General features: G+C 47.1%; 1 protein-coding gene and 1 pseudogene across 2 annotated transcripts in view; one reads left to right on the top strand and one right to left on the bottom strand.

Annotated features, from left to right (window-relative positions):
* LOC308620770 (centrosomal protein of 78 kDa-like) overlaps positions 1-15,682 on the bottom strand; it is a 1,829,729-nt pseudogene that overhangs the window by 321,660 nt on the left and 1,492,387 nt on the right. The gene's annotated exons all lie outside the window — the stretch shown is intronic.
* The window catches only part of LOC308620100 (forkhead-associated domain-containing protein 1-like), a 93,503-nt gene continuing 91,132 nt past the window's right edge, over positions 13,312-15,682 (top strand). Inside the window, exon 1 of the mRNA XM_081239429.1 lies at positions 13,312-13,858. Within this exon, the coding sequence (XP_081095555.1) occupies positions 13,766-13,858 (93 nt within the window). The 5' untranslated portion in view covers positions 13,312-13,765. The remainder of the gene's footprint in view (positions 13,859-15,682) is intronic.

Below are 15,682 nucleotides of genomic sequence, written 5' to 3'. Positions count from 1 at the left end.
AGTGAGCTAACCAAGTCTAAGATGCCTGTATTAAGCTGGCACCCTCAAAGATGCTCCACACCCTGGCAAAAGGAGGGCTTAAAAAAAATTTTTTTTCTGGTCTTTCAGAAAGGGGAGCCTATGAAAACCTGTAGTTTTCAATGTGGCTCTGGAGGGGAAAACTAACAATGGCCACAATACTGATGATGATGATGATCACCCTGAAGGTTTGTAACCACGTGGGTCTGGGGCTCAAGTTTACACTCCATGTATTCAGTGGGAAAACTCCAAGTTGAGGAAATAAATGTCAGTGTTCAGAGGTTATTAGCATCCCCGGCATCCAGCTGAAACAAACAAAAAAGACTTCCGAGAGAAAAGCAGCCAGGAATCAGACCCCTCAGGATTCTCACAGATTAAGTTCAATCAAGAATGAGATCACAGTCAAATTACTAAACATCCAAGCAATAAGTCAGTATGAGCCAGAGTAAGCAGACACAACAAACAAGACATTGAGACACCACCCCTCTGCCACTCCACCAAAAGACTTCAGATGTTGGAATTATCAGATAACAGATTCTAAAATCACTATGTATTCAATATTTTTTTTAAAGAAGGCTTTTAAAATGAGCAAGGAATGAGACTATCAAAACTGGCCAGGCATTTGTCCTCAGGAGTTTGTGGGAGCACGGGAGAGCTATTTGACCCCTGTATATTTGGCTCTTCCATTCTGGTGGGAAAAACAGATTTCTTTACAGAATCAAATTATGCTGGCAATAAAAATTCAAGTGCTTCCAGGAGCCAGAGAGGAAATATGAGCAGTGCATTGGGCAGGCAGAACATAGGCTGTATCTAAAGAGGAAGCCTCTTCTCAGCCCCAGCAGATTGTTGATCTATATACAAGAAGAGAGTCCAGGTATTGCCAGATATTCCCATTTTCCCAAAAAAAGGCATAAATCCAGATGTCAATGATCTGTACATGTTGGCTACTGTGGTAGACATCTGGTTTTTGTCACCTGATAACAATTCACCTCTCTTCTAAAATATTATGGGGTTATGATCCCCCTTTGGGGACAACACCTTTCTCCTAGTCTCAGTCCAGCTTCTCAGAGATGGTGTTGATTCCATCTCTGGCTGCAGGGCTGGGCATGTGGCTCAAGCTCAGCCAATCAGAGCAGTCTCCTGGGCCACAATAATTGACTCAGCAATGGGCTTGTGACCCACCCAGAGAAAATGAGAAGCAGTGAGGCCATTGGGGGAAGCTTAGGAAAAAGACTCCTATCCTTCCCTATGGAATTCAAAGCTGAGAAGATGTAAGGGCTGGAGCTTTGGCCGCCTTTTTGTGACCATTATACAGAGATTCTGTCTAAGGTTGGATCCACATGGTTCAAAGAATCCCTGAGAGCTGGAGAGAGGCCAAGGCCTCATGAAATCATCTGAGCCTGAACCCAGAGGTTCCCTCTAGACTTTTCATTTTTGGTAACCAGTGAATTTGCATTCATGCTAAAGACAATTTGAATAGGTTTCTCTGTCACTCCACAGAAAGAGGCCTCTCCCTTCAGCAACTAATTAAAAGTGTTTTAACACACTGGGAAAGCCAGACAAACATATCTGAGGGCTGACCATGGACCTTCAGTCTGCGGTCTCAGCACCTGGCCACCCCTCTCCTTCTGTACTCCTGTCCCTAGGTTCTCTGATGACTCATCTTCTAGCCTCCATTCCCACTGCTCCTGCCCTGGACCATCCTCTTCTCTCCCTGCTCTGCCTCCAGAAATCCTACTCTTCCTTCAGAACTCAAGTCAAATGGGTCCTTTTTTCTTAGCGCTTTCCTGACAACCCCACCCTAAGCCCTACCCCAGGAAGAAGAAGATACCTCTCGCTCCATCCCCAGGCCCCTCTGACCGCCCGATGAACACTCAGCCCTTCTGCTGAGGATCCTAATTACCCAGCCACATTCCTGTCTCGCCTGCTTCTTGACCGTGATCCAAATTCAGACCCAGATTAGAAGGGATGATATTTGAGGCTTAAGTTTCAAAAAACAATCAGTTCTTAGGAGAAGTCAGAAAACATGGTGAAAGATGAGGATTTGGGTCAGGGATTCGAAAGAAAAGAACAGTTGTTCCGGGGAAAAGAGAGGGTCTATGTAGAGCGCAGTGAGGAAGGAGGAAACACTGGACATATTTAGACCAAACGAAATGATTCAGAGGAAACCTGAGAAGAAATGTCTAGAGAGGCATGAGGTTGATCTGACTGGAAAGGAATATAAAAAATGTGTGACGGGAATGACCCAAAACAACAATGACAAAATGCCCAAAATAGGTGCACTGTTCACGTGGGAAAAAAATGCAGACAGCAGCAAGACGCTGAGAAACCTCCAGAAAACAAGAGAGAAGGTGACAAAGGATGAGGTCATCTCAAACCAGATAAACTGGGAGGCTTTCTATTCATTGAAAGGGGTTTTTCAAAAGCTAGGGCTCATGTTGGCTTGCCGCTGATGGAAACTCAGGGCACCGAGGCCTTCTGGAATTTTCTGTTCAACAGACAGACACAGGGAGGGTCCCAGGAGGCCAGGCAGTGGCTAGATGTACCAAAAGACCTACCATGGGTCAAAGGTCAAAACAAGCAAGGTCTCAGTTTATGAGCCACCCCAGGCAAGCACTGTCTCGCTTTTTACTTCTAAGGACCATGGGACCTTTTCCACAGTTCCCATGCCTCCTACCCTGGGACCAGTTCTTTCTTCATGTGATAAAATACCTAAGCCGGACAGTAGCCAATCACAGCGGCCTTTAACCTTTGTTGGGGACATACCTGGTTGAGGCTCTGAGCCCTCTTCCCAGAAAAATGCACACAGCCTCAGACACAACAAAGTTTCCTTCCCGTTTAAGCAGCTTATACCCGCCCTGGGGCCCATCTCTTGAACAATATTTCCTAAACTCATTCACTTAATCAAAAAAACATTTATTGAGTGCCAGCTACCTGGTACCTGCCAGGCACTGCTGCCAGGTACTGCTCCGGGCACCAAGGATACAGGAATCCTCACCTCATGGAGTGCAACTTCCAGTTTGTATCTGAGCCTTCAAATGATCAGAATGTCTGGCGAAGCGGCCTGGGAATCCAGTGATTCTGACATGGGGCCAGAATTAGGACCTGTCATCCCAAAGAGCCCCAGCTCAAACACCCCTTCTGTAAGGAGAGAGGGGAGGAGTGTATTGAAAGCATGTGCTCTAACTGGGAAGCTCATAGCCTGCTGAGGGAGTGTAGATGGTACCTGCACTTTGGAAAAATGTTTGGCAGAATCTCGTAAAGCTGGATGTATGTGTGACCCAGAAATTCTACTCCTAGATATATACTCAAGAGATAATGCGCACATGTGCAGACCAAAAGGCATACACAACGGCCCCCAATTATTCCTGGTGTTCACACCTCTGTGTCCCCTCCCCTTGAGAGTAGGCAGGACTGTACCTTATTTCTAATCAGTAGATGCTGCAAAGGTGATGGGCATGTCATTTCTGTGATTATGTTACAGAAGATTGTAACTTCCATCTTGCCTGGAGACTCTCTCTATGGACTCTCATTGGCTTTGATGAAGCAAGCCACCTTATGGAGAGGCCCACATGGCAAGAAACAGTGCAGGATCTCTGGCTAACAGGCAGCAAGGAGGTGAGGCCCTCAGACTAACTAACAACCCTCAGGAAACTGTATCCTGCCAACCACCACATGAACTGGAAAGAGGATCCTTCCCCAGCTGAGCCTGAGATGAGACCCCAGCCCTGGCCACCTCCCTCATTGCAGCCTGGGAGAGACCCTGAGCAGAGAACCCAGCTAAGCAGAGCCCGGATTCCTGACCCACAGAAACTGTGACATAAGTGTGTGTTTTTGGGATCCATTAAGTTTGCCATAATTTGTTCTGCAGGAATAGATAACAGAGTGTAAAGCAATGCAGCAGTGAGAATGAATGAACCACAGGTACATCAGACAACGTGGTCGAACCTCACATAGTTGAGTGAAAGAAACCAGGCAGCAAATGGAATCTGTAAGATTCCATTTCCATGAAGTTCAAAAACAAGCAGAACTAATCTATGATTGGAAGTCAGACAAGCGGGAGGGGGTAACAAGAATGAGCACAGGGAGTCTTCTCAGAGGGGCGGGGGCGGGTGGTGATGTTCTGTTTCTTGTTCTGGGTTCTGGTTAGGGTGGGTGCATACACTTTGTGAAAATTCTTCAAGCGTACACTTATCAGTTGTGCTCTTTTCGAGATGTATATTATGTTTTGAAAACAAAAGTTTACAAAAAAGACAATATGCTGGAGTCCAACAGCCAGGGTTCGAATCTTGGACCTATCACTTACAAGATTTGTAACTGGGCAAGTTACTTGACTTTTCTGAGCCCGCTTCTGTAAAATGGGTTGGGTTAAGAATTAAATAAAACAGTGCATGGCATAGCGGCTGGTACCTAACAAGCCTCAATAAATATTAGCTAGTTTGGTTCACCCCATTCATAGTGGTTCATTGTTAATCCCCCAAAAAAAGTAGTGGAGGTTGATTTGCCTGGATGCCTGGAAGTCGAATATATGGAGTTGTCCTGCAGGTGCCACCCCACAGAGACCAGCTGGATTCTCAGAATCCCTCTAGCAGTGATCAGGGGAGCTCAGCCTGCCTCTGACACCCACACCCAGAAATGTCCCTGGGCAACAAGCAAGATGATATGCGAGTGTTCAGAGGTCAAGTTTGCTCTGGGTTGGGACTGAGACGATGCAAATCAAAGCTCTCCCCAGGATGGCTGTGATCGGGTTGAGATGGTGCTGTCCTCCCACATCATCAAGAAAACAACAAAAACAAGCAAAGAGACAGACAGCAACGCGGACATTCACAGAAGGAGTCTGTGGTACCGGGCACAGTTTACTACTTCACACATATTAACTCATTTGGTCTTTACAGTCAATGCTGTTATTACCTCCATTTTACAGGTGAGAGAAGTGAGGTACAGACAGAATAAAACAAACAAACAAACGAAACCAGGCCGATCAGAGGTGGGATCAGCACCCTTCATCTGCAGTTTTCAAACAGAACATACAGACTGACCTCCCTGGCAAAGCTTTTTTTCTGGGTTTTTTTTTTTTTTTTTTTAGAGACAGTGGTTTTTTGTTTTTGTTTTAATTTTTTTTAACTAATTTATTTATTTATTTTTGGCTGTGTTGGTTCTTCGTTTCTGTGCGAGGCCTTTCTCCAGTTGTGGCAAGCAGGGGTCACTGTTCATCGCGGTGCACAGGCCTCTCACTATCGCGGACTCTTGTTGCAGAGCACAAGCTCCAGACGCACAGGCTCAGTAGTTGTGGCTCACGGGCGTAGTTGCTCCGCGGCATGTGGGATCCTCCCAGACAAGGGCTCGAACCCACGTTCCCTGCATTGGCAGGCAGACTCCCAACCACTGCGCCACCAGGGAAGCCCCCTGGCAGATCTATGATTTGCAAGAGATGAATGTCCCAACCAGCCTTGTGTGTATCTGAGAAAACACCTGGGTGACTTCTCATTTTCTGACAGGGGAAGGGGGTGAGCACGGCCGCAGAAGGCCTCAGTGACCAGCTGTGATTTTGTGGTTTGAATTTATTTTTGTGAACCTGTGTGTGTGTGTGTGTGTGTGTGTATATAAAAACCTGCATTTCCTTAGCCCATAGCGTCAGGTTAGTAATGGACTGTGGATCCTCCAGTGGCCCTTTGCTCTCCCATCTGACACCTACTCAACAGCTTAGCTACTTCCTGACCTTCGAGCGCTCTCTCTCTTTTACACTCCCTTTCTCCTGTTCCAGCTCTTTCCCTGGCTCTCTCTTACCCCTTAAAGGCTGGGCAAGCTCCCTACCTCTTCCAGGCAGGAGGCCAGCATTCATTTCTTGTTGGAATGCAGGGGACAACAAGCAGATCTGGGGAGGGGGCACAGTGGATGGGCTCTCCCAGTCAAGGACAGCCCAGGGAAGGTAACTGCGGCCCAATGAGATTTTATGGGGCAGAGGTCCTGCAGGAAAGAAGCCCAGTGGGTGGCAGGAGAGGTCCCTGGCAAGCCCCAGCTACCCACTCCTGACCTCAGCTCCCTCCCTCTCTTGCTGCAGGCACTGCCCAAACTTCAGGACAGCCGGAAGCCCAGATTGTTCAGGGCTGAGGGAAAGCAGGTGGTGAGCATGGGTGTCTCGTGGCTGTGACACCTGTCACGTGTGGTCCCCGGGGAAAATACCGTCCCATCACAGTCATCTAGATTCAAATCCTGTTCTGGCTGTGTCACCTTGGTCACACACCTCCATGGCTCTTGAGCCCTATTTTCCTGTTCAAGTGGGAGTGACGTGATAGAAATAACACCCGTCACGACACTTTTGGGCGCTTCTCTGCAGAGCTCCGAGGTCCAGGTGTTTCACACACACCTACTGCCCCAGGTTATGCTGAGGATTAAATGAGATGATCCACAGGAAGGACTGGGACAGAGCCCTGCGGGTGGAAAGCCTGGAGTTAACATCACTCTCTCCAGTATTAGGAGGACAGCTGGGAATGACAAAGCTGGGACCTGGACCCAGGCCTTTCAGACACCAGCATCCTGATGTTGATGGAGACACAGTACAGCCTTGGTAGCCACCCAGAGCTCAAGAAGATTGATTGATTACAGGCATCACCAAGGAGCCCGTATAAGCTAGAAACCTCTTTTTTTTTTTGGCCATGCCTTGTGGCTTGCGGGATCTTAATTTCCCCACCAGGGATTGAACCCGGGCCATGGCAGTGAAAGCACCAAGTCCGAACAAGTGGACCGCCAGGGAATTCCCCAGGTGCAGTATTTTGAACACCCCATCATCGCAAAGTACAACTCTCACTCAGCCCAGGACAAGCTATGATAAAGCCATGAGTTATTGGGGTATTTTAGTTTCTGTTTTTGAAATTTAAGTGGATGACATGGAACTGGGTTTTTAGACTTTCACACACCCTTTGAGATGACTGTGGCATCCTGTGGGGAGTGGCAGGATCCAATCAAGATTTGGCAATTTCTGCTCCAGTGAGCCTGAATGTCAGCTTTGTTCTCCGTTTAGTATTTCCTCATCGAGAGATGGACTAATGGCAACATATGCTCTCCCAAGCCTATCAGGGGGCCATGGGCGGCTCCGGCTCCAGGCTGGCCTGGATGGGCTCCGTAGGGTCTGGCTGGCAGTGAGCAGGGTTGCGTTCTGTGCTCATGTTGATGACACTGAAGACAAGCATGGAGATGGGCATGGGGCTGGGGAGGGCCAAGGCTACAGAAGCCTAGGTCCTGGGGTAAGGACAGTTCAGCTCAGCAGCTCAAGAGTAGGAGGCAAGGCTGTGGGCGGGTGGCAAGGGCTGCCCCTGTTCATTCACTCATTCGTTCATTCAGGCACTGTTCTAGGTACTGGTGATACAGCAGTGAACAAAAGAGAAAAAAATCCCTGCCCTCATGGAGCTTAAGTTGGGGGCAGGGGGGAGTTGGGAGTGGGGAGACTGACAACAAATAAGAGAAGGAAACTAAATAAATAGCATGTTAGAGGAGTGGTAAGATGAAGGGAAGAGCAATAGAGTGAGGTGTTTGTTTTGTTATTCATGTTTTTGGGGGGGGTGTTTTTTGTTTTGTTTTGTTTTTTTGGGTGGCATCATGGGGCTTGCAGGATCGACCAGGGATCGAACCGGGCAGTGAAAGCACTGAGTCCTAAACACTGGATCGCCAGGGAATTCCAAGACCCTTTTAAATAGGGTGATACTTGAGTAAAAATCTAAAGGAGCTGAAGGAGATCCCTGGGGGAAGTGCCTGGTAGGGAGAAGAAACAGTAACTGCAAAGGCCCTGAGGCAGAAATGTGCCTGGAGAGTTGAGCCTGACCCTCTCTGTTCCTCTGAAGTTACCACTCAGGGCCCCGGCCTCTGTGGTCACTCCTCATACATTCCTAAGGTCTTTCTGGTCGAATGGAACTAACCCAGGCAGAACCTTCCAGGCTGACTGAGGGCCTCGAAGAGATTTCTAGGGAAAAGTTCTGGGAGGGCTCTGCGATTCAACTGCAGGGTTGAATAAGTCCTGAGGTTTTGCCAAGCTTTTAACAAATGCACAAGGAATTTGCAAGAATGCAATAAATTCATTCCTGGACCATGCTCCAGAGCTGCTTAATCAGAATCTCTGAGGTCTGTGCCAGGGAATGTGCATTTCCAAGAGCCTCTAGGCATGTGGGAGCATCTTTACCATATATTCCATCCCATATCGATTTCCATGATTTTTCTCTCTTATATCTTCTTCTAATTGACTAGAGTGGAGTCTGCCATCTTTCATCTTTCTCAGATGAATATTTTGAGTTTGTCTTGGGGCACCTTGTCCGTCATTTCCTGCCAGGGAAATGAGGCATTCTGTAGGTAGTCAGCGGGGCTGTTCTGCTCCCAGACAGAAGGGGCTGATTTGAAAAAGGTGACATGGGGTGAGGGGAGATAGTTGGCATTTGCATGTCTTCTCCACACGCTCCATCCCCCCAGCCCCGTGCCCATGGGGAGTGCGGGGGGGTTTCTTAAGGATCTGATCCAGGTCAACACTGGGGCCACCGTCTGACCTTATAGGGACTCAGGTGATGTTTGTAGAAGTAAAGAACACATGAATGAATAAACGCGAGTTTTGACAGGGAAGGACAGGAACAGTAAGGCTGTGGGCTTGTAAATACCCTTTCCCTAGCACGTGGGAGAATCTTCCATTCTTTCAGAAGTGTTCCTTCCACCCCACCCATCTCCCATCTCCACCCCCACCCCCAGAAGTGATGGTCCCCCCAGCTTACTCTGTTTTCTCCTCCACAACAGAGAGAACTAGAGATTCGGGTGGGACGGGGGGTACTAACCTCCAAGCTTCTCGTGGTTCAGCTCCATTACCCTCCCACGCCTGACCACCCCCTCCTCAACGCACCGAGCCTAGAGCTAAGGTCAGTAGGGAGGATTCTCGAGTCTGCTCCTTCCCCGCTGTAAGACTTGGAGCTACTTCTGTGAACACTGAGCCTGTTCCTCCATCCTTGAAACGGGGCTGGGGACCTCTAGGGGGCAGGTCGGGGAGGGCTCGCAGCGCTGCAGCGGGCTGTAATTGGCCGGGTGCTGCCAGCGCACCTCCCCCTCATCCTCGGGCACCGCGCACGCCACGCCCCTCCCCAGCTCGGCCGTCAGAATGGCGTTGCCGTGGCGACGTTTGTAAAAAGGCCGGGCGGGCGCGCGGGCTGCGGGCCTTCGCCTGGAGACTCCGCGGGAGGGCGGCAGAGCGGAGGTCAGGGCTCTCGGCGGAGGACGAGGCGTGGGCTTCTTCCTCTGGCCAGGTGAGAGCGGCGCGCGAGGAGGCGGCGGGCGGAAACCTGGGCCGGAGGAGGCCAGCCCTGCGAGGTCAAGGGCGTTGGGGTAGGCAGGGGACCCGGCGCCAGCCGAGTCCGAACTCTCTGATCCAGGCTCGGGTCGCCAGGAGCACCCCAGAAAAGGTGTCCCAACACCAGCCGTTCCTTCCTAAGTGCAGCCCCTACCTCTCCCCACAAGGGAGGCGGCACGGGAGCTTTAAGCCTCTCCTGGGCACTAGCTCTTGGATGTCCTGTGAGTATAGCTGGGATTAAGAGAGGAACCCCTGTTTCCCCTGATTTATGGACAACACCCACCCAATGGTCAGAGACACACACACACACACACCCGCCCCTTACCTGAACTCCCCTTCTTTAAGGAACTTTGAGGCCACTGTAAACCTCAAAAGAAAGTTTGCTCCTATAGCCCAATTCTGAGCCATCCAAAGTGGTCGGGGGAACGCAGATGACTGAAGCCCTTTTGCTCTTTCCTGTGGCTGGTGCTCCATGGCGCTGAGTAAGAACGAATTCACAGAGCTCCACACATTCAAATTACTTTGACAGTGTTTTCACGCAAGGAAGTGATGCACAGGGCAAAATGAAGGTGGAGAAATATTGTCCAATCCAAAAGCTAAAGAGATAGAATTTAGGTTTTCCAAGGAGTCATCTAAGCTAGATACTGACAGGAAAAATGAAAGGTAGTTACTATCAAAGCTTCCTAGCCAGCTGGCTGTACTGACTTGCTTAGAGGTGCCCTTTGTATTTTCATTCACTCAGCAAGTGTTTCCCAAGCACCTACTATGTGTCAGGTTCTGCCCCCCCCTGCCGCCCCCTACCCTGGAGAAGGGGTAATGCACAGAACTGGCAGGAACTGCAAAGGGTCTGACATTTGACCCTGTTTGAAAGTTAGTAAGTTAGCCTGCCCAGCTTATAGTTCCTGGCAGAAGACAAGAGACTCCTGGGCCAGAAACAAAGAACTTGATTACTCACAGCACAGCCGACATAACAGGCAGCAGAGCTGCATATGCACATTGGTTCCTGTTGCCCTGAAAGTCCCTTGGGGTGGTGCAGAGCAGCCAGTGTGGATGCTGTGTGCACAGTGGGTCTGTGTCCCAGGTAAGGAACTCCAAACTCAGGAAACTGCAATCTTTGAAAGGGGCTGCTAGCAAACCTGCCCAACTTTTGCCCCAGAAGGAGCCGTTATCTTTATTAGAAACATTACCTCTATCCTCCCAGGCTGTTTGCCATACAAGCATCCTGAGAAAGTGAGTGCAGGACAAAATATTTCAATGCCTTTGCTCTGAAGATGGGTACAAACACAACATACCCATGAAGAATTGCTTCTTAACAAAATGAACACAGTCCTGGTTTTCCAGGAACATATATGTTAGTGAAAGACAAACCAACAGCAAGCATAACTAAAGAAAGGAACAAGAACATGTCAGAGAATGATAAGTACAAGGAAGGAAACACAGCAGGGGAAAACTAGCAGGGGAATAACATGACTGAGGGTGCCTTTAGCCAGAGTGGTCAGGTAGTTGCCCCGAGGGGGGACGTCTGAGCAGAGAGAAGACCCCAGCCTTGGGGACGTCTGGGGTGAGAGCTAAAAAACAAATATGTGCATGATCCAAGTTTAAGTTTTAGATTAGTGGCATTTCCTGTGGTTTTCCTGCAGAAGAGACATTTCTTGGAAGTTTCCATTTTAGCTTAATTAGACTTGAATGTGTTGCGTGCTAACATGGTCCTCTGCAATTGAAGATTAATAACTGAAGGCAGCAGAGCATGGTTCTTTGGGAAGAGGAAATGTCTTTTCCCCTGTATACATGACAGCGAACTTAATCAAATGTATTTCTCATTATATGAAAGCATCAATATTTGTGGGACATCCACAGGCCTCAAAGTTTACAAATATAAACTATGCTGCTTATTTTTATTTCTCTTACCCCCAGGTAGGGTCTCGTCTTCCTTTCAGAGGATAGAATGCTGGTTTCAAGGACTTTCTTTTATTACATGTGCCAAGTGTCAGCAGACAGTGCAATTCCCCCACCCCTACTCTGCCCCACCAGCAGCAATGGAGGTTTGTACACTGGTTACATGCAAAGGCTCAGAGTTGTCACACACTTACTATTGTGTGACCTCAACTTCTCTGAGTCTCAGTTTCCTCATTTGTAAAGCGGGACAATACTGACATCTGCCTCGCAGGGTGGTTCTGAGGATGAAAAGAGGCCATGTGTGTAAAAGGATAGCCCAGTGCCTGGCACTTAGTAGGGATTCAGTGATGGAATGATGATGGAGATGTTGATGGAAAGCAGAGCCAGACCGGAGACCCTCTACGGTCAGACCTAGAGATTTTTGTTTTTATCCACAGTTTAAGAACTTCACACTTCAGTGACCTTTCAGTTGAAAAGAGACTTTGGGGACTTTCCTGGTGACTCAGCAGTTAAGAATCCGCCTGCCAATGCAGGGGACACGGGTTCGAGCCCTGGTCCAGGAAGATCCCACATGCCTCGGAGCAACTAAGCCAGTGCACCACAACTACTGAGCCTGCACTCTAGAGCCAGCGAGCCACAACTAGGGCCCTAGTGCCGCAACTACTGAGCCCACGTGCTTCAACTACTGAAGCCTGCACACCTAGAGCCCATGCTCCACAACAGGAGAAGCCACCACAATGAGAAGCCTGCGCACTGTGAGGAAGAGTAGCCTCCGCTCGCCACAACTAGAGGAAGCCCGCATGCAGCAATGAAGACCCAACAGAGCCAAAAAAAAAAAAAAAAAGGAAAAAAAAGAAAAGAGGCTATCTTTGACATGGCACTGAGATGGATCAGAATTCAAATATCATGTGAATTATCATCAACATCTTGGAACCAGCTGAAGTCACTGAAATTTTTATGTTTTAAAAAACATGTATATATGGGCTTCCCTGGTGGCACAGTGGTTGAGAGTCTGCCTGCCGATGCAGGGGACACGGGTTCGTGCCCCGGTCTTGGAGGATCCCACATGCTGCGGAGCAGCTGGGCCCGTGAGCCATGGCCTCTGAGCCTGTGCGTCCGGAGCCTGTGCTCCGCAACGGGAGAGGCCACAACAGTGAGAGGCCCGCGTAACGCAAAAAAAAAAAAAAATTAAAAATAAATAAATAAATAAATAAATAAATAAATAAATAAATAAATAATAAAAAACATGTATAGGGCTTCCCTAGTGGCGCAGTGGTTGAGAATCTGCCTGCTAATACAGGGCACATGGGTTCGAGCCCTGGTCTGGGAAGATCCCACGTTCCGCGGAGCAACTAGGCCCGCGAGCCACAACTACTGAGCTTGTGCATCTGGAGCCTGTGCTCCACAACAAGAGAGGCCGCGATAGTGAGAGGCCCGCGCACCGCGATGAAGAGTGGCCCCCGCTTGCCACAACTAGGGAAAGCCCTCGCGCAGAAACGAAGACCCAACACAGCCAAAAATTAATAAATAAATTTTAAAACCATGTATAGGATTTACTTTGAAATGCATTAAAATATAAAATGTATAGATGGGTAGATATGTGAAAAAGCAAATAGAGCAAAATGTTGATTGTAGAATCTGGGTGGTGGTTCTATAGAAGTTCACCATCCACTTCTTTCAACTTTTCTGTGTGTTTGACATTTTCCTAATAAAATGCCAGGAAAAGATACGTACAGAGTCTTGACCGTACAGCCAAGCTATAATCTTGATATTTTGTCTTTGGAAATCATTTTTTTTTCAACCTAAATATATGAAGGAATGCGGTGACTTAAAAAGAAAGTATCTTCTAATGCCCATTTCCTTGATGACTGACTCTTCCACACTTTAAGAAGCTCTGTAGAAGTTGGGGTTTCTTGAGTCAAAGTTCAGAAGCCCAAGATTAATAACAGTCACAATCACAGTAGGACAAATGGGTATTTAGTGTAGCAATCACCATTCTAGATGCTTCACATTTAATCCTCAAAAAACTCTTTGGGATACAGAGTATTATTAGCCCCATTTTACAGATGAGGAAACAGAGGCATAGAGAGAGAATAAGTAAATCACCCAGAGTCACAGAGCTAGTAAGTGGTGGGTTAGTAACACTGAGTACTTGATTCTGTCAGATAACTAACCCCAAACTAAGCTTAATGGGAGGTGGAGAGCGGTTATCAGTGGAATTCAGATTTGTTTGTTGTTTTTTTTTTTTTTGCTATTGCTTGTTTGTGCTCTGAATTACACAAAGGATGTCCTCTTGTGATCAGAAGCAAGCTCATCTATGCCGGATATCACTGTTAAAAGGACAGTCTTAAAAATGTGTGGAATTATCATTGTGATCATTGTTAAATCCAGCTATCCACTCCTACCTCTGCTGACTTCTCCTGTGGACATTATGGTGTATTCCATTCATTCTAAATATGACATTGAATAATTAGAGGACTGTATTTTTCTAACAAAATTGTTTTCTGAAAACCTTTTATAGGGAAAGCAGAGAATATGAAAGCCTATCTAAAGAGTGCAGAAGGCTATTTTGTCCTGAATAAAAGCACTACGATTGGAAGGCATGAAAATTCAGACCTTGTTTTAGAGGTAAGACCTCTTCCTAGCCAGTCCCCGACCCTCCCTACACCTCACACCACCAAAAGTCCTTACTGTTCTGTGGACTCCAGTCTCTTGTAAAGCACAGCCTCTGGCTAACAGTCCCAGCCTTCCTCGGTGTGCCACCAATAACCAATCCCGGCATGTGCTGGGTCTCCCTGGCACATGTGGTAAGAATGAGCACAGTGCAAAGTGCGATGGGCCCTGTGTCCTTTGCTGACTGTGTGTGCAGTGTCCCACCCTGATGGCGTGGTTTGGAAGGTGGGCATAGAGCTGATGCTTGACCTTCACCTGCTCCGCGTCTGGCAGCCACGGCCACCTGAAGGGCCCAGCTTGAGCAATGGCCTCTCGCCCTTTCCAGAGCTTCTGGAGACTATGGGCCCCTCAGAGCCCTCCCCCGCCCCCGTACCTCCAAGTAGTAAATCAGGGTAAGCCCTGGGCGTGGCCTCAGCGCTCTCTCACTTCATTTCATTCCATTCTCTGAATTAGCTGTGGCTTGGTCCACAGTCCCAGCTCATTGACAGCCAAGGAAGTTGGAAGAAATTGTAAGTAAGGAATTATAAAAACAGTGGCTTTGAGCCTTTTAAAATTTTGAAAGGGATTAAAATATTAAAGCAGAAAGAGAAATGCAATGGAATCCCTTTAGGACTGTGAAAGGCAGACCACTCTCAGACTTCACTCAACAGAGTTTTTTAAACTTTATTTTGAAATAATTATAGATGCACAAATGGTAGAGAGAATGGCACGAAGCATGTGTGGAGTCCTGTGCCATTTTACCACGTGTGGATTTGGGTGTGACCATCAGGATATAGGAGTATTCCATCATCAGAGATGTCCCTTGTGATGCTCCTTTTATAGTCACAATTCCTCCTCCCACCATCGTCCCCACACTCCGAAAACCACTAATCTGTTCTCCGTCTCTATAATTTTCATCATTTATCTATGACCTTTGCGATTGATTTTTTTTTTTTTTTAGTCATTGTAATGCCCTTGACGTCCATTTAGGTTATTAGCTTGTTCTTTTATTGCTGAGTAATAGTCCAGGGTATGGACGTATCACCTATGTTTAAACATTCACTTTTTGAAGGACATTTTGTTTCCATTTGGGGCTATTACAAATAAATGTACTATAAACATTTGTATACAGGTTTTTGTGTGAACATAAGTTTTTATTTCTCTGTGATAAATGCTCAGGAGTATGATTGCATGGATTAACATATGTGTTTATATATATTCGGTTTGTAAAGAAACTGCCAGACTTATCCAGCATGGCTGTACCATTTTTCATTTCCATCAGCAATGTATGAGACACATCCTCACCAGCAATTAGCATAAACACTGTTTTTCATTTTAGCTGTTTTAGTAAGTGTGTAGTGGTATCTCATCATAGTCTTAACTTGCATTTCCCAAATCGATAGTGATGTTAAATGTCTTTTCATGTATGTGTTTGCCTTCTGCATATCCTCTTCAGTGAAATATCTCTTCATATCTTTTAAGTGTCTCTAATGGAATTGTTTAGTTTTTTACCATTGAGTTTTGAGAATTCTTTATGTATTTTAGATATGAGTCCCTTGTCAGATAGATGGTTTGCAAATATTTTCTCCCATCCATAACTTGTCTTCTCATTCTCTTAGCAGAGTATTTCACAGAGCAAAAGCTTTAACTCTTGATGAAGTCCAGGTAGTTATTTTTTCTTTTATAGATCATGCTTTTAGTGTCATGTCTAAGAACATGCCACAACGTCCCTGACCCTGAGGATTTTCTCTTATGTTTTCTTCTAAGTGTTTTATAGTTTTATGTTTAAATCTATGAACC

This window comes from Mesoplodon bidens (assembly GCF_964165515.1).
Source record: "Mesoplodon bidens genome assembly, chromosome: 7".
NCBI lineage: Eukaryota > Metazoa > Chordata > Mammalia > Artiodactyla > Ziphiidae > Mesoplodon > Mesoplodon bidens.
The sequence above is the reverse complement of the archived record's forward strand: the minus strand, read 5'-3'. Positions and strand labels throughout refer to the sequence as shown.